This window comes from Camelus bactrianus, chromosome 1 (genome assembly GCF_048773025.1).
Source record: "Camelus bactrianus isolate YW-2024 breed Bactrian camel chromosome 1, ASM4877302v1, whole genome shotgun sequence".
In the NCBI taxonomy this organism is placed as follows: domain Eukaryota; kingdom Metazoa; phylum Chordata; class Mammalia; order Artiodactyla; family Camelidae; genus Camelus; species Camelus bactrianus.
Window position 1 is genome coordinate 86,062,420 of NC_133539.1, and position 18,710 is coordinate 86,081,129.

The 18,710-nt window shown below is 31.4% G+C and overlaps 1 protein-coding gene across 1 annotated transcript in view; it reads left to right on the forward strand.

The window, feature by feature from the left end:
- SI (sucrase-isomaltase) overlaps positions 1 to 18,710 on the forward strand; it is an 85,388-nt gene extending 66,678 nt beyond the window's left edge. Inside the window, exons 38-48 of the mRNA XM_010952066.3 lie at positions 3,472 to 3,605; positions 4,593 to 4,627; positions 4,715 to 4,831; positions 7,339 to 7,487; positions 8,695 to 8,779; positions 8,863 to 8,919; positions 9,514 to 9,638; positions 12,031 to 12,119; positions 14,980 to 15,029; positions 15,273 to 15,440; positions 18,229 to 18,710. Coding sequence (XP_010950368.2) covers positions 3,472 to 3,605; positions 4,593 to 4,627; positions 4,715 to 4,831; positions 7,339 to 7,487; positions 8,695 to 8,779; positions 8,863 to 8,919; positions 9,514 to 9,638; positions 12,031 to 12,119; positions 14,980 to 15,029; positions 15,273 to 15,440; positions 18,229 to 18,297 — 1,078 coding nt within the window. The 3' untranslated portion in view covers positions 18,298 to 18,710. The remainder of the gene's footprint in view (positions 1 to 3,471; positions 3,606 to 4,592; positions 4,628 to 4,714; positions 4,832 to 7,338; positions 7,488 to 8,694; positions 8,780 to 8,862; positions 8,920 to 9,513; positions 9,639 to 12,030; positions 12,120 to 14,979; positions 15,030 to 15,272; positions 15,441 to 18,228) is intronic.

Below are 18,710 nucleotides of genomic sequence, written 5' to 3' on the forward strand. Positions count from 1 at the left end.
AAGCAAACCAAGGAAAGAACAGTAGATAAATAATCAGCCTAAAAGATTCAAACAGTTTTATAGAAAGAACCTTGGATATCAGTGGCAAATGGAAAAGTTTCATATATAAATCCCATATAAAGTTTTCAGTCTTCAGTTGGTCTCTTTTTTTAATTTAAAATTTAGTGTTGTACTGAAGTCTATGCTTCAAATGTAGGGAGAAATAAATTTTTAAAATTTCAAGTTGTGTGTTCAAATTTGAGATAATATTCAGGGATTATTTAGCTATGTAATCTGTATTTTCATCTTCAACAGTACCTTGAATGACTCTAGAAAATTCTACATGTTTTTCATTAGAGATGACATAGAAAAATCAAAATCATTGACCCTTTTGGAAGTTCTGGTGGGGTTAAATATATAATTTTTAAGTAAATGCCTAAAATTTTTGTCATTGCAATCTAGAGTTAAATTTAAAAGTTAATAGATACAAACTCTTTTCTCACATATTCCTATAGACTGGCTTATTTAGTATCTTGGAAAGTTATATTGCTTTTCTATGTTTAGTACATCTATCTACCTGGAAAAATGAGGTGCTTTTGCAATTTTTTTTAACAAAAAATAGGACTAGTGTAGATAAAAACAAACATGATGCAGCTCACTGTCCCACTTATTTGAAAGTTACAGCTGCAACTTTCTCTTACTTAGCTCTTAGTAAACTGAAAAAATACTGAACATGCCTCTTAAATAATACTTCCTGATTAATATGGCTGAGTGGAACACTGATATAGCTGGTAACAGTGTTTTTAAAAAATGAGATCTGAACCCTTAAAACTATTTCTGTGGTTTAGCCTTTCACATTCTTCTCACTAAAGGACATTTCAAATTTAAATTTTACATATACACTCAAAAACAATGGAAATATTTCAACATACAAAAAGCTTGCTATCCAACTCTAACACTAAAACTAAAATTACATTTTCTGATCTAATAGTGAGTCTCTTTGAGATGAGAAATTGGCAAATTACTATTTCTAATGGATAATAAATATATAGTACTAATTTTTTGCTAAGAATGATTTTTAAAGTCTTTGATTTTCAAAGAGATATTTGAAATAAATATTGAGAAAAACCTTCTTGTAATAACTCTCTTTTCTTTGAACAATACTGGTCAATATTCTAAAATAATTTAGTATCACTCAATGAGAAGTATCTCAGGTGTATTTACCAGTTGATTTCATCAATAATTAAAAGCAAGAATCAATTAAATTATTTTGAAATTATTATCTTTAGTAACCATGACAAAAGTAAAGGTATTTATTTACTGTGAGAAGCTTTAAAGTATGTTTTCAAATTTTCAATTTCATATTCACCTTTCACATCATCCACTTTTGTAATATGCGTGTATAGTTTTCTAAAAATCACTTTTTCCTTTTTGAAGGACTTTTTCCAGTAATTTGAGATACTTTTATAATTTTTATAATACTTTTCAAAAAATGCTCATGTAGACAGTTATAAACATGCAATAAAAATGCTTCTGTAAACAACATTAAAATTCTTTCTGTAAGGTAAATTTTCCAAAGTCAGCTGTTAACAGAGAGCAAACTTTCTTATGGTTTCTTAAAATTAAATTAAGTTCATTGTGACTAAACCATTTGTACAGGTGGAACATATCGGAAATATTAACAAAATATTTATAGTGACAAAATTTTAAATTACAGTTTTAGTGATAGCAAGTGATTTCTCAAATAAGAAATACTCTGTGATGGGTTACAAAGATTTTTCTAATACTAGAGGTGAGATTCCTCCTACAGGAAAATTATTGTGGAAATATTTTATGCAGAATTCTTCTTAATCAGAAATCTAAGAAGGCATAGTTTAGTTATTAATTTAAAGCCTTAGTGAAGATTTTTTTTGCAAAAGTAAGACATACAGCAGAAGAAAAATCCTTCAAGAGTATTTATTTCTTGCATGTGGACATTAAGAATTTGAGATAACTCTACTCTTGTAAACAAGTTTTAGTATTAGTTAAATAAAATGAATTTTTTTGCAAATTAACTTAACTTAGAATATATGATTCCATGCACATTTTAGATTGATCATCAATTTTTTATTACCTATATAAATATACATTCATTCTTGTTAAATGTCTGCAAATATATGTGATTTATATTAAATACATTGTTGTTCCTAAATTAACTAGATCTTTTATATTTGCTATAAAATTGAAGCAGTGAAGATGGTTTTCTTGTATGATCTTTTTAAAGAAACACATATATGCAAGTAGGAAATTTTAAGTTAACAAATGCAGTTTTGTCTCATTATCAACAAACGGTTCAATATATCAAATATGTGTGTTTAAAATATTTGCAGTTTCCTGTAGTTTTGAGATATTCATTAATTAAAAAATTTCTTACGCTGCTGTTATATGCCAAGCACTGTATTAAGTGTAAGGGATACAAAGAAGATTAAAGCAGCCCTTAACCTCATGAATCTCAAGGTCTCATTGAAGAAGCTTTATATATAAACAAATCGGTATAAACACTGTGATCTGTCTTTAACAAGGAAATGATTAGATATAGTTGATAACATGTTACTGGGTTACAAATCAGCCTAGTTAGGTATTTGAAGTATTTTCTCCTGATAAGTTCTGTAGTCCTTATTGATATACAATTTTTTTTAGTAATATAAAAATAAACATTTTATTTCTGATTAATATAATAGTGAAAAAATTTTATTTTGGATACTTTTATAATTGTAATATCAGAAACATAATTACAGCTAATACAGATAATATAAAATAATGCATTATTGCCTCATTCTCAGCACTAGAATATATTTTAAAATAAATAATGAATTAATAAAGTAGCTCTCCAAAGACTGAGGAGGGGAGAACAGAAAAATACATGATCTACTTTTAAACCCATTCTCTTGAGATCTGGCTTTGGACAAATTTTATGCTTGAAATAGAACAATTGCTTTTATTTTTAAGACCCAGGAAACCCTTGCTCTCTCTAAAGTACCCTCTAAAACAGAGAGTATTATAGCAAAGATTTTCTGCAGGGTAATACGGAGAATAAGTGTTAATAAGTTATAGTTGAGAAGCACTGCAACAATTAATAGAGCCTAAATCTTTATTCGAGAGAACATTTTTAAGTAGAATAAACTGAGTTCATTAAAAAAAACTCACATTATAATTAGTTGATTTGAAAATATCAGTAGTTGACTTAATTTGTATTCACTGAGCAAATAAATAAAGGCCACTTAGGCATGTCACTCTGGTAAATGTTGGAAGGGAAGAAAGATGTCCTTCATGCCTGTGAGGATTTTTTAGTGTAATGAGAGAAAACTCAATTATAAAGAGCTAGTTGTAATAAGAGACAGCATAGACAGCAAAAATCAAATCCTTTTTTTCTTTAATGAAATGGTCCTAAGTAGAAATATCTGAAGAAAATACCTCATGTAAAAACTTACAGATCCTCTCCATCTATATTAGTGCACTGCAGAAGGCAACTGGCAAAAGAGGAATTGTTATTTCTCGTTCCACTTATCCTACTGCTGGACAATGGGTGGGACACTGGCTGGGAGACAACTATGCAAAATGGGACAGTTTGGACAAATCTATCATTGGTATGTGAGAGCCACCATCTTTATCATTCTTCTTTTAAATTTAAATTTAAATTCTTTTAAATTTTCTATTAGGTACTCACTTTTGCTAGTTCATATACTTTGTAAGTCCTTCTCTGAGATATGCTTTTGGCATCATATTTTATGACAAATAGCATTATGAAAAGGCAGTGGGCCAGAAAGCAGGACCTGGGGTGCTGTGTAGAAGTTAATGATATCCAGCTAGTTTATGTTGAGAAAATAATTTCATCCCTTTTGGTCTCAATTTCCCTGTTGGAAAGAGTAGAAACTGGAAAATATATAGAGGTAAGAAGAAATTCTAGATTCTAGGGAATAAGAATCACTCATAGATGCTAAAGTATGAAACATTTCATACCAAATTTTGAAAGTTTTCTGAAAGTGGTCGATTAAAGAGTAAAGAAAATAAAGTATCAAAGGAGAAATGGATTCTTTTCTGTTTCAGATCTAGACTTAAAAATACTTTACTATTTATATTAGAGTTCAAGGAAAACAATGTTTAGAAATATTCCTTTAAAATAAGAGCTGTGAAATCACATGCATTCTATTTTATTAAAGTAATCATTCCTTATAGGAGTTCGTCTAACAAGGATAATTCAGTGATGAGACCTATGGTTAAATGATAATAGAGACAGCCTAAATTTATTTTAAAAACAGAACCAAGGAAACCACTAAGACTTTCTTCTCATACTGTAATGTGTCCATAACAGTTTTGTGGTCTAAATGTGACATCTTGAAAATGTCAAGGAAGCGATATCGTGTCTTATTTTTATAAATGCCATTAACACTATAAAAAATATATATATAAATTTCATTAGAAGAAATATTAGAAAAGTATATTAATAATCTGAAAAATGTTTCATTGAATTAGTGGTCAGTATTAGAAATAGAATATACCAAAATCAGGAAAAAGCAAATGTTAAAATATATGAAGTAGTGGCTTTCTACAAGTTTATTCCTCTTTTTTTTAAGGTATGATGGAATTTAGTCTTTTTGGAATGTCATATGTAAGTATCTCTATTCCTTTTATGTTTATCACTTGTTAATATTAGGGAACAAACTGTACAAATTAATTAAATGTAACTATATTTTAGACTGGAGCAGACATCTGTGGTTTCTTCAACAATTCGGAATATCAGCTCTGTGCTCGCTGGATGCAACTTGGAGCATTTTATCCATATGCAAGAAATCACAACGCTGCGTTTACTAGAGTACGTAATTACTGCGTTTATTCTCACTCCTTTCGCCCCACTAACCTTAAACATTTTTTAATAGAATTCACCCTTCCTGGATGATCTGGAGATGAATGCTTTGAATCTCTTTACATTTACTGAGGGTCATCTGAGCCCATCACTTTGAGAAATTTCTGACTTGGGTTCGACTTGGTTAGCTTGCATACTTACTATTGTTCTGTGTAACTTCGGAGTAGCCTGGGGCGGTGGGGGTGAAAACTGCTTCTGCAGATTCTTAACAAGCTGGAACAGAAAAATTAAGAAACCAGTTTCAAACCAAATAATTAGAAATGAAAAGTCATTTGAAATACTAGTATCAGTACATGAAAGGGGCAGAACTAAAAGCATATGTTAAAAAAAATGAGTTGATAAACTGAGGGAAAAAAGAAGGAAAAGGGAATCATGAGAAGTAATTTCTGTGTGGTGGCACAACTATGTACTTTATTAAACTGGAGGAACTTTGGAATGAAGAAGAGACAATAATAAAAATTATGGAACAGTATAAGCAGTTACAAGCATTAACTTTCAGTGAAGAATTGTAGAAGAAAGATAAATTATCAGAACACACCTTATGGGAGAATTGTAGACAGAACTGGTCTTTTACGGAGGGTTCTAGCCATTGTAAGTGAATGGTAGAGCGCATCACGTGCTGTGAATTCTTCATGTCGCCCTGGGAAATTTTGGAGTAAAAGGGAGAATTTATACTAGAAAATGAAAAGATAAATGAAAATTTATACAAGGTTAGAAGGCAGTATGGGACCACCCTTTGGAAGAATTTGAAAGTTGGGCAATAGAGACAAAACCTGAGGGGACAGGAATATTTTAACAGGAAAACTTTATGTCAATAATGCAGTTTGGAAAGCTGTATTGTTGGGAAATTGAGGCATTCGTCAACACAATCCTGAACAGGGATTCATTCAAGAAGAATTTATTGAAAATCTATTATTTAATATTTATAATATCCATGCCCTAATGATTTATAGAATGTAGGAAGGATAGAGATGATAGATAGATAGATAGATAGATAGATAGATAGATAGATAGATAGATAGATAGATAGATAAATAGATAGATAGATAGATAGATAGATAGATAGATAGATAGATAGATAGATAGATAGATAGATTTAACAGCAGGTGCAAATAAATCATACAAGGGAAAACTAGACTATGCTAAAATGATTGGGATTTATGGGGGCTATGTTTTCAAAAGAGTGCTCAGGAAGTCCTCTTAGATGAACTGACATTTTCATTAGAGCAGACTTGAGTTGAGGAGAGCAACAAATATAAATACATGGGGGAGAAGAATTTCATTGTGGGAACAAGTGAAAGACACCAAGATGGGAATGTGGCTGGAGTTTTTGAGATGATCAGATAGGCGAGAGAAGACTGAGAAAGTATTTCTGAATAAAAATCTACAGAACAAAAGCCTCAGTGTAAGTTTATGAGGTAACATAATTAAATTTAAAAATGTATGGTTTAGAATTAAATGCTCGTTTCAACATGTTAAAACTAGAATAATATCAGCAAAGTCAGTAAGCAGCAGTTACGATCTTGGCCTCTTTCTTCTGACCTGACTTTGAAACTGGTTAACAATAGGATCAGGTGTAGCTTAATAGTTCTTGGACCATTTTACTTTCAAAGTTTTGCCTATTCTAACATTACATATGCCAGTGATAAGTCAGTCATCATACAAGCTTTCTTACTGTTGAAATCTAGAAAAGTTGGACTCTGCATAGATATGATACCACAATAAAGGCTTCATTCCTAATGATAGAAATTTAAAAAAAAACATTGAAAGTGTTGCATGATGAAATTATGTGGCAACCGTGTTTGTTCTCCTTGTATAAATTAGAATATAAGATACTAGTCACTTTCTCTGTTATTTTTTAACCAATAAATATCAGCAACTTTTTTATAGTCTTTTACCTTTCCAGTATCAATTTTAGTCTTTTTACTTGCAGAATGTATTCCAGAGCAGACGTCGGCATGTTCTTTTTTCTTATCCAACATAAATTAGGTCCTCTCTTCCTCCTATGCTATTGACTCTTTAGTACCATAATTATCCATTTCTCGTGAGAACACACAATGCACTGGGTCACCATGATGAGCTCTGCATGTCTCTGTTTATTTCAATCCACTTTTGTGTATCCTCTGCTAGACTTTTCACCCCTACACTGAAAATCACCATAGTTGACAGTGTATTTGTCAGCTATACAGATGTGAACTGCTCTTTACATATGTTTACCTAAGTGAAATCAAGCCGTGGGCTTAATTTGCGTTGTCTTATTAAAACATTAATATTATTCTCTCTCTTTCCATTAGATGAGGTAGAAATACTACTCCATAAGATTTCTGTGAATAAAGTATAAAGCACATAACAATGAAATAAATTATTCCATACTTTTTATTCTTCAAATATGATTTGAAAATTATGATTTTAACAAGGACAAGAGCTTATGACTATTTCATTTTGCTTTGTTTCAGAGACAAGATCCTGCTTCTTGGAATGAAACTTTTTCTGAAATGTCAAGGAAAATTTTAAATATTAGATACACTTTACTGCCCTATTTCTATACACAGATGCATGAAATTCATGCTTATGGTGGCACTGTTATTCGACCCCTTTTGCATGAGTAAGTGCAAAATTCTTTTCCTAACATGGAGGGATAGCTTTCATTTAATTTACTCAATAATCACATATAGTACAACATAGAATATTCTAAGTCAGAAATTTTTTCATTTTTATTTTAGCATACACTTAGTATTGATAAACCAGTAAAAAATACACGGAATATTTACTCAAATTAAACAATAATATTCAAAGTAAAACTACCAAAATAATAAATTGATCAATATACCTTCTGTTCTAATAATAAGACAAAAGATCTAGATTTCTAAAAAAGAAAAAAAAAATCCTAGAATCAAAATATCCTGAGTAATCTAGCTACCATAATCCCTTCTTTATTTCTGGTAACATTTTATTAATCTCTTGCCTCTCTTATTTTCAGACTTTTCCTCTTTGTCTTCACCTTGTTAACTTTCCAGAATAGTTGGAGTATCAGCTCTGGTCTGAGTCCCCAGCCAGAAGCATTATTACTAACTATGCGCACTCGTCCTGTGGAGAACTTCTGGGACTTTGCTCCCATGGGAAGTTCTAGGAGTAAACCCAGCAGCCCAGTTTGGCATTAATCTCAGTTTAGAGTAAAACAAAACAAAAAAACCCCAGAAAAACAAACAACAAAAATGTGCACTTCCATTTCAATTAAAGAAAACAATGTGGACGTTTAATAGTGGCTATTCTCAAACTAGACAAAGCAGGTTTTGTTTTTTCTAGCCATTTATATCTCAAATCCAGAGGTATATGAACAGAAGAACCTTTAAGGACATATAAATCTATTGTTCAATGAGCTTAATTTACATAAATAAGCAAACTCTTTCTAAAGTTACCAAATAAAGATTCCTATCGCACACTTGTCTCACACTTTTCTCCCACAGTGCTTATAATTTTTGCTTCCTGGTTTGTTGGTCTTCTAATAGACAAAGTTAATATTTGAACCTATGAGTTCTCTTCGAAGATTTCTCATTCAGTTGGTCTTACATGTCCATCACAACTCTCTGCATTTTGTCAGGAACTTTAGTCATGGTCTAGATTTACTCATAAAATATTGTACTACTGCACATTGAACTCCAAGTGATACAACTATTCTTGATTTTTTATGGTTTGATTTTCATTTCAATCCACAAAAGTTCATACTGCAAAATCTGATTTTAATAATTATTTTATGGTCTTCAGAAGAGGTAGATTTATTTGATTTAATTATTTGTAAATATTTTGTCCAGGTTCTTCAATGAAAAGCCAACCTGGGATATATTCAAGCAGTTCTTGTGGGGCCCAGCATTTATGGTTACCCCTGTACTGGAACCTGTAAGTCCTACCACTTATTTTTGTTCACAAAATAATTTTTCCTTGGTTTATGTGTTTTTAATGACTATATCTTTAATTTCTAGTACGTTGACACTGTAGAAGGCTACGTCCCTAATGCTCGGTGGTTTGATTACCATACAGTAAGTAGTTAAGGAATTCTGGGGGATTGACTAAACAGAAATGGGTAACAGTTTGTTAACAGCCTGTTTATTAATGGCATAGTTATTTTCCTTTCCACTTAAAAACAGTGAGATATTTCTTGCTAATTACAGCTGGATCAAATTAACAGTGAAAGATAATTTATTCTGCCATAGTTGGTTATGTAGTCATTCATTTATTTTACCAACTAAACATAGAAATTGTACATTATGCACAAAACGTCATTGCCCTTTTACTAGATATGCAAAATGATCATTAAAAGTAATGCAGTCCTTCCAAGAATAATATATATGACGAGTCATAAATAGCTTCTGCGATTGATCAAAAAAACATACATTTTCTGCAAGTGAGCACCACAAAAACAGGTAGTGGTAAATTACTTTCAAAGTTTGCAGTCAACCAAGGAATAAGTATATATTGTAAGCAACTTGATTTCCTGAATAAATGTTTGTAGTTTTATTATGTTTTAAACTAAAAAATATATTATTTGATTTTATAAATGTGCCTCCTCAAGCACCAATATTGCTGATGACTCTTACTCCTTTTGTTCTTTCTTCTAACCCTCTCATTTCCAGGGCAAAGATATTGGTATCAGAGGAACATTTCATACATTTGCAGCTCCTTTATATGAAATAAACCTACATGTCCGTGGTGGTCACATCCTACCATGTCAAGAGCCTGCTCAGAACACATTTTACAGGTAAGTGAATAATTCACTTACGTGAGCTCATATTCGATTTTGAGATACATCATGCTAGAATTGTCAAGAACCAGGAAATGTCTAAGATTTTATCCTACTTCCAAGCTTATATGCTAGCCTGCCACAGTTTCATGGATGCTGGGGCAGAGACAAAGGCCTTTCTTACTCATGGCATAGCAAGAAATATGAGTTTCATGTTTGCTTCAGTTTCCTCTGTCCCCCAAGTTTCATGTGGGTGACATCGAGTGGCCCAAGTGGATGCTGCACATGCAGGAGATTTGTGTCACACGTAAAGAATGCTGCACGTTGGGAAACTCAGCTTTTTATTATAGGCTGTAAGCAAAAGCATCCGTTCTTTACTTTGAGGGGAGAAAAACTGTCATTGCCTCTGTATGCAAAATATATAGAAACTTGAAAGATTCATAGAAAATTATGTTCAAACATGATAGGAATGTTTCCCAGGCTAAAATACCAACTGAAACTTAATATCCTCTGTAAAAATATGCAAAGGTATTGGTAAATAAATGTCTTGTATTTTAAATGGCTACCTCACCTAGGACTTAATCATTTTTTCTGAGTCTGATCTACGGAAGGAAATATTAATTACTTTATGAAACATGATTTTTTAAAATGAACTTTTCTATAAGCTTTAAGCAAATATTGCTCAGAGGACTTCTCTTTCCCTCCATCTTTTCCAGTCTGCTTTTTCTGCCTCCATCAGTTCTGTGAAATATTCCCTGACTCGCTTTAGTCTATGAAATGTAGATATCCATTGACAATATCCCTGCTCCTTCAAACTACTAAATCCCCAGCTGTCCACAGAAGAACCAGACCTGTTTTTAGCAGCCCTGTCCCATATGAAGATGAAGGGTAACTCAGATTTTCTATCCATTACCATTTATAACTGATCATCTGCTAAGACCCTTTGTGTGGTATTCTCTCCCTCTCATTCAGCAACATGTCCAATCTACCAGGGATCATGGGTCCACTCTGTCTCCTGTGACTGATGTAAGAGTGACTCTCTTATCACAGTCAGAGTCTATTTCCACTGACTAAATTCCTGGCTTAGACATTCAGATTCCAGAGGATTCAGTTTCTGTTCATCATCTTTTCTCATGCTGTACCCAGTCTCGTGGTGATGTACATGGTGACAGCCTCAGTTGGCATGAATAGACTCTTTCTATCTCCTGGAGCCACCCAGATCCATTTCTATCTACCTTGATATCAATTAAAGAGGAGGAAATGATTGTACCTGAGAAATGAGAGTTTCATGGAGGAGACCATTTGTAAGTTGTGCCTTGAATCCTTGTGTAAAGAGAGAGAAGTAGAGAGGCCATTTTGGGTGTGTATGTGTGGAAATTTTTCAATAGTAAGTAATACAGTACTATTCGGTCCATGGTTGGTTGAATCTGCAGATGTGGAAAAACTGGATATTTGGATTAATACCCATGTTGTTCAAGGGTCAACTGTATACACAGAGCAGAGTGAATGAAAGTTGTGAAACTCTTTTTAATCTCAGTTTACATATTTTGGAAAATTATGGGTTATACCAGGTTTTTAATGTTGCTAGTAAGATCTACTTATCTTTTACCTCAGTGACTATGAATTAAAATACATAGATACCTGCATGCTAAGGCATGCTGACTTTTTTACATGGAAAATACAAAGCTGCTGTATAGATTGGAACTCTAGATATTTTGGATATTTTAGAAGACTTCCATAGCAGTACAGCCTTCAACATTTGTGATTGGAAAAGGGAACACAATGTGTCTGAGAAATCCTTTCTTAGCCATATGAGGCTGTCAAACCCAATCACTTGTATCCTGAGCATGAAAGCAGATATTTAGTTCACAGGTAGGCCTGTTTGTAGGCACAGGCTTGGGAGGTGTTGTGCATTCCACAGATTGGACTTGCAACTATGTGGCTACTCCTCACATTCTTATTAACAGTTGCCAGTAATAATTCAGTGATTTATGCATGGAAATTTTCAGAAAGTTTAAGTTATATGAGATTGAAATATGTCATTAAAATAGTTTTATGTTAAATGTTCAATGGCAAGGTTACCTGAGAGAAGAATGAATATATCAAATAACTTACTATGGTTTTCATTATAAATGAGACCACTTCTGATTTGTTGCAGTAGGTGAACCCTTGAGATCAAAGACATGCATGATATCTTCTATGAAATATGAAGGATTCTATGGTTTATATCTTTTTCAATTAACTCATTAAAAAAGGAAACTCCTTTAATTTTTTTTGTCTAAAACAGTTTATATTCTCTTTAACTGATATTCTTATTTGTGTTTCTTTGGACACATAGATGGATGTCATATCATAACAAGACATATGCTAACTCTAGAAACATTGGTAAAATTATATTTCTTTTTTATAGTCGACAAAATTACATGAAGCTCATTGTTGCTGCAGATGATAATCAGATGGCACAAGGAACTCTGTTTTGGGATGATGGAGAGACTATAGGTGAGTGTTCCATTTAGGAGATAAATATGCTTGATAACATACATATTATCCCATTACTTTTATATTACCTATTATTATACTTTGGAAACTGAATAAAAAGCCAATAATATTATTCAAAGCTAAAAGAATTTAATAAATAGTTGAATCAACTTAAAAAATAGTGTTAAAATATTTGAAGACTTTCTTCTTATCGTAAATATATTTAATCCCTATGACCAATGTCTAGATAACTAAGAGATTTGTATGAGATTTGTATGTGTTCCCAGAGGCTGGTCCCCACGCTAGTCCCCACAATAGACACTCCATAGGTGTGAAGTCAACTAGCTGACGAGCCCTGTCCATGTGCACACATTGATGCACAAAGGATACCTCTAAAACATGAGATTGTTCAGAAGCAAAACTCTCTGTACCTTATAGCTATAGTTTTTGTTTTGTTTTATTTTGTTTTAATATTCATCAGTTTTTTACATGAACAGTTTAAGAATTTAAGTTTAAATCCTTGTTTATTCCATGGCTGTTCCTCAAGACCAGACTGAACTGCTAAACTTTTAGCAGTGTGTACTCTGCTGATCATTTGAGCAATGTGTGCTCTGCTACCTGGGGTAGTTTGTAAAGAATGCATATTCTGGGGCCCATCCAAATTCCATTAATTTGGGTAGAGGCCCAGGAATCTGTCTTTGAGTAAAATGCCCCCAGGTGATTATTATGCTGTTAAGTAAACACCGTTAGAGGATTAGTTTTACTGACTGCCATTAACAGTGCCAGCTCTACTAGATGGGAGTTTTGAACATTCTCCTGACACAAACCTTAGTCATAATAACTAACATCTGTGTGGTGCTATAGGGCAGTTCACTGCAATTTAAATAAATTATCTATAGATGAGAGATTTTTCATTAATAGCAAAGACATATGTCTTTCATCTTTTCAGGTAAATCATAGTTAATATTTTGCATCCATAAGAAGCAGTTTTCTATTAGTAAATAAAATATATCAGAAAGTTGATATAAGAATCATATGGTAGTGGGCAAGACTTAAAAAAAAAAAAAAACCTCTTCCTAGTATTTTGTGATTTAGAAGGTGAAGAACTCAACTGCTATTAGTTAAAATTCTATGCTTTCAGAGCCCTGAACTTCATTAATACATTAATTGAGGTTCTACAAAGTTTGCAGCCTTTTCTCCTCACTGGGCCCAGCAGATTCACTTTTAATTTGACTGCAATTTCCCAGGGGTGTAAAATTGAGTTATGCATAATTTTCATGCTTGTCTTGGGATGTCTGAATCTTACAATCTAACAAATTGAGTTAATTCATTTTAACAGTAAGGGAGACAAAGCTTCTCTTAGACTTTTTTCTCCAGCTCTTTCTCTCAAACTAAGATGAAAGAACTTGTTATGACCTTTGCCCTGTTGAACTTCATGGCAGATTTTTGTTTTATCACTGGAAAGTAAGTGAGCATAATTCATGTATTTCTCCATGATCTCTTTATGCAAGCATACACGATTGTTCTGGCCCATCATCTCTACTTTTTTGGTTTTAGTTCACAATCTCAGTATATTTGTTACAATTAAATATGGAGATTTCAGCTAATCCCTTGAAATTTCTTGACTAAACAGCAACAACAGTATACAACAAGTGCTTGGTCTCTGAATTATTAGATCATTACAAGATTAGATTTATTCTTCTGCAAAGAAGTTTTCTCTCACAGCAAGCTTGCCAGTCTACTTGATAGACTAGATGATATCTAAATGGTTTCCTCTTTAAAGTATATTCATTATTTTTATGGAATATTATTGTTTGTTGACATATTCTTTCTCTTAAAGAAAATCAAAGAAAAAGTAAAGTTATTTTGAAATGAGTGTACATTAAGTCAATTTTGATTGTTCTAGCTTAGTAAAATATTAAATTGTCCTACTCATCTTAGTGAAATAGACATACACATACCCTTGACCAAGATCACGTATAGTATCTTTCTCTTATTCATTAAAAATAACAAAACTACTCATATCCTTTTAATAGCAGTCACTTTTGTTTTATCTCATAGATCTATACTTTAAAAATGGCTCTTAAAAACTTGTTATAATTATATATTTAAAAATTAAGATTAAAAATTTTGCCTCAAAACATGTTAAATAAGCCATGTCTACATTATTATATATAGAGAAAAAATATTTGGAGCAGAATATCATTTAATTTTAATGTAGGCAAAATTAGTCATAAATTAAGCAATTTTTTCAGAGAATTAATGAATACAGTGCTGGCATGTATAAGTGGAAAAGAAAATTAAAATTTAGGCTTTTTCAATGTTATCTTAACACTTGTTTTAATCATGCATTTGACTCCACTTTTACCTTTCTGTCTTACACATGCTTGTTTGGTTTTACATATGAACACAATCATAGAAGTCAGGGAAGACTGGACCTGAGTCCACACTTGATAATAATTAGTTTTTCACCTTTGGCCATTTATTTAACTTTTCTGAGACTCACTTTCCTCTTTCATACAGTGGGAATGATAATAATACACAACTCTTAGAGCACTGTAATAAAGTACTTAGAATTTGACAAATAGTAATACATTCTGGCTCTAAGATTATTTTTAAATTGATTTTAGATATGGTAAGATTGTATCTTATTTTAAAAGATGAATATAAACCCTATGTTTTATCAGTTTGGTTTCAATTCATATGTCAGTGCTCCTTGGACTGTGTTTGAACCAGTTATGTAAACTTAGAGAAAAATTAGATATGCTTTGATGGTAGTTGGTGCCCTTTGTACTATGAAAGAAAAGCAAAATATACTAGTATTTACTACAGTTTTTATTTGGAAATTTAAATACATCACTCTTTTGTTTTTCCTTTCTAGACACCTATGAAAGAAGCCTTTATTTCTTGGTACAATTTAATTTGAACAAGGTGTGTATTCATTACAGATCATTTATATGCAATTGTGTTAACTAATATTTGAAGTTTTATGCCATATTTTATATTTACTTTATATTTACATATTTTGTATATATTATATAACATATAGCTTTTCAAATATATGAATAAACAATTTGCTATACTATGAATACATTTTGGTTAACATACATGCTTTTAAAATATTTAACTGCTTTTGCTAGATGAAGGGTTTAAATTATCTCTTTGTCTTTTTAGACCACCTTGACAAGCAGTATACTGAAAAATGGTTACATAAACAAAAGTGAAATGAGACTTGGATATATCCACATATGGGGGAAAGAAAAGACTCGTGTTAGTGAGGTTAATCTCATATATAATGGAAATAAAGAGTCTCTTAACTTTATTGAAGACCCAAACCTGGAAGTAAGTGACATAAGAAAACATTTCTTTTTAAATGGAGCTATGTCTACATGAATGTTTTATATTTCTTAACCTTAAAGAAACATAATTATGGGTCAACTATGACCTTTCTTGTTTATTCATTTTCATTAAACTCCCATCTCTATTTCCATAGTATCATCCTTGGTAACTTATCATATAAATTAACTTAATGGCATCTATTTTGTAATTATCCTGAAACAAAGCAAAATTAAATTTACATTAAATCTCTAAATCATTTTTATCCTTTTATGGTAAAGTACCTCAAACCATAATAATTTTCAAAAACCAAATGTTCACATTTGAACATTTAATTTGTCTTAGATAAAATATATTTGAAAATTGTTGCAAAACTAATAAAATTGTATGTTAGCATCTGTGAATAATTTGACATGTGGGTGTATGAGAATATGATTCACACATTAAACAAAAAAATCAGAATTCATATGTTAAACTCCCTTTGCTAGTAATCATGAGCTTTTTACTTTGAATAAATAGTTTCAGGGCTTCTTTTTCTTTCCAATTAAATAAGAATATGCAAATAAACAATCTAAACTTCCAATCCTAAATTCTGTGAAAGTGGGCTTTAAAGAACATATATTCTAGAAACCAGCTGTTTTAAGTATTTGATCCAAATTTAAGGCTACATCTGCACTGCTAAAACTGTGTGAGTGTGTGTACACATACAAGCCTATTTGTGTTTAAAGTTGAATAAAAACAACTAGCGTTTAACCAACTAACCACTTCAGGTGAACTTAACTTAAAAAATAACTAGTTGTTTGGCTGACTGCAACTTAAAAAATAATAACTGTTTTGGACACAATTTTATGTTCTCATAAGTTATATTAAGATGTGAGAGTTGAACATCACCTGAGAAGCCATTTCTTGCAGTTGAAACTTAACACTTGTCTTATTGTTACCGCTGTTTTGTAGGCAATCAGAATTTCCCCTTTAATATGTAGCTTTTTTTAATTACTACTTTGGCATTAAAATACTTTTATTTATTTAAATTCTATCAAGGTTAGGAAACTAGAGTTTTATATATTTAATGTCCTTCCAGGGTAAAATAAAAGTTGATAACCCAGCATCTCACCCCATTTTTCTTCTTTTTAAAATTTATAAATTTCCAAAGTAAGGGAATCAGTTATTTAGTCCAGTGATCTTATATAACAGACAAAGAAACTGCCCTTGAAAGAAAAATTAATTCCCCAGGAATAAATAGTCAATGATTATCAATCATAATTAGCAATCAGTTTTTTTGTTAAGCCCAGTGTTCAATGAGATTATAAAATGATGGTTTTCCCTATATTTTCTTGTTATTTACTACTACAATGGTAAAACATAAAGCTCAGAGTTTTTACCATAAAAATAAATAAATACAGTCAGCTGAACAATGTCAAGTAAGATATTTTAGCATATTAAGTATTGTTTCAAGTTAATTTTGACCAAAGATTTGGCATAAAAAACACCTTTATAGAGCAAAGTTTATCCCACTGCTTTCAAACACAGTCACAAAGGATTTTATGTATCAAGAATAAATTTTGTACAATGTCTCATTATCTCAATGATTTCAAAAGCAGATACTAATTTTAGTAACAAAGGAGCAGTCCTTTCTAAGAGCATTTGAATAAAACAAATATATATGAGCACCTACTATTTTCTAAGTTTTTGTAGATATATGGTGACAAGAGGGAGTGGTCAATTTCTTTCTCTATCCTGGTTGCCCTTCTCCTTGGATGTGGGTTATATGCAAAGGATGATTTAATTGCTCTATCAATACAAATTTTAAAACATTTCCTAGTATGCCTTGTTGGTATCCGTATAGGTATTAAAAGCTATGTGGTTGTTTTTCACTTTTGATATAAAGGAAGAAGGTTAGGTTTTCGTGTAAGATGAATCAGCTTCAAACCTAGGTAACGGATATTAAGAAGATTATCAACCTTTTACCTTTTAAATTCTTCCACTATGAAGTATGGGAAATGCATCCAAAGATGCTTTGCTGTAGTAAAGAATACATTTTATAAAGCCCCCAAGAGAGTACCTGGCATTTGGTTAGCAGTAAAGGAATGTTGATTTTCTTCCTCTTCTCTTGCATATTTGATGACTGAATCTAAGCTTTCTGAGCTAAGGCACTGAGAGTCATGTGAGTGTATCAGAGCAATGGAAAAGTCTAATGAAATCATTATATTTTAAAAATATTACAGGAGATTGAGTACAGCTGCTTAATTGGTCACCTCCATACTTAGTCCCTTTATGGTCTCATACAGATTCTCTCCAGTGAAAGAAGCACACATATAATTGAAATCATTGGCAATAAATCAAGCATCTTAAAGCCCTTTGAGATTGATGTAAAAGAAAGCATATTTCTAAAATCTAAATTGTGTGTATAGATGACTAGATAATATTTGAGGGTGGAAAGCATAGGGATTTATGTAGCACAACTATTAATAACTCCATATTTAGGAGTCATGGAGAAAGAGCAAAGTAACACAAATAAGATAATTGGTTACTAGTTTCAGTTTTTCATTGTATTTCAACAACCATTCTCCTTCTTCAAGATTTAATTTCATCATCTGTATAATGGATGGGTTGGGTGAGATTATTACTGAAATGGTTGTGAACTCTCTGGAATAAAAATTCATCAAAATGAAAAAGAAAAACAAGGTATAGCCTGTTTAGTTATAGAGCATTTATTTATGGAAATAGTCTTTGTTTAAAAAAAAAACACAGTTTTGAATAAACAATTAATTACCATTTTACTTTTTTTTTTTAGATATTAGATATTGATCTAAGAGTGAAGAATGTTACTCTAGATGACCCCATAGAAATCAACTGGTCATGAAGATCACCATCAGTCCCAGCTGTCAAAGGGAAATTAACAGGTGGATTTAAGTTTCACCATAGTTATAATTTTCCCTCTTCATTTGTTTCTTGTATTGTGTAAAAAATGATTTTTATAACATCTGTCTAAAGTTATTGCATACTGAATATCAACTTTAATACTAATTTTACTATATTAATATGGCTTAGATTCAATTTTTTAACATATTTAGTAGAATTTAATAGTTCTAATTACCTTTGCTAAGTATCAGCTAAAACTGTAAACTAGTTACTAAATATATATGTGTGTTAAAATATCATTAAAACAAGTGATTTTTAAATTAAGTGAAATTTTTGTGTAATTTTACATAATATCTTTTCAACATTTCATCACTTTAAGTTATGTACCAATAATTGTCATCAGATTTAATTATT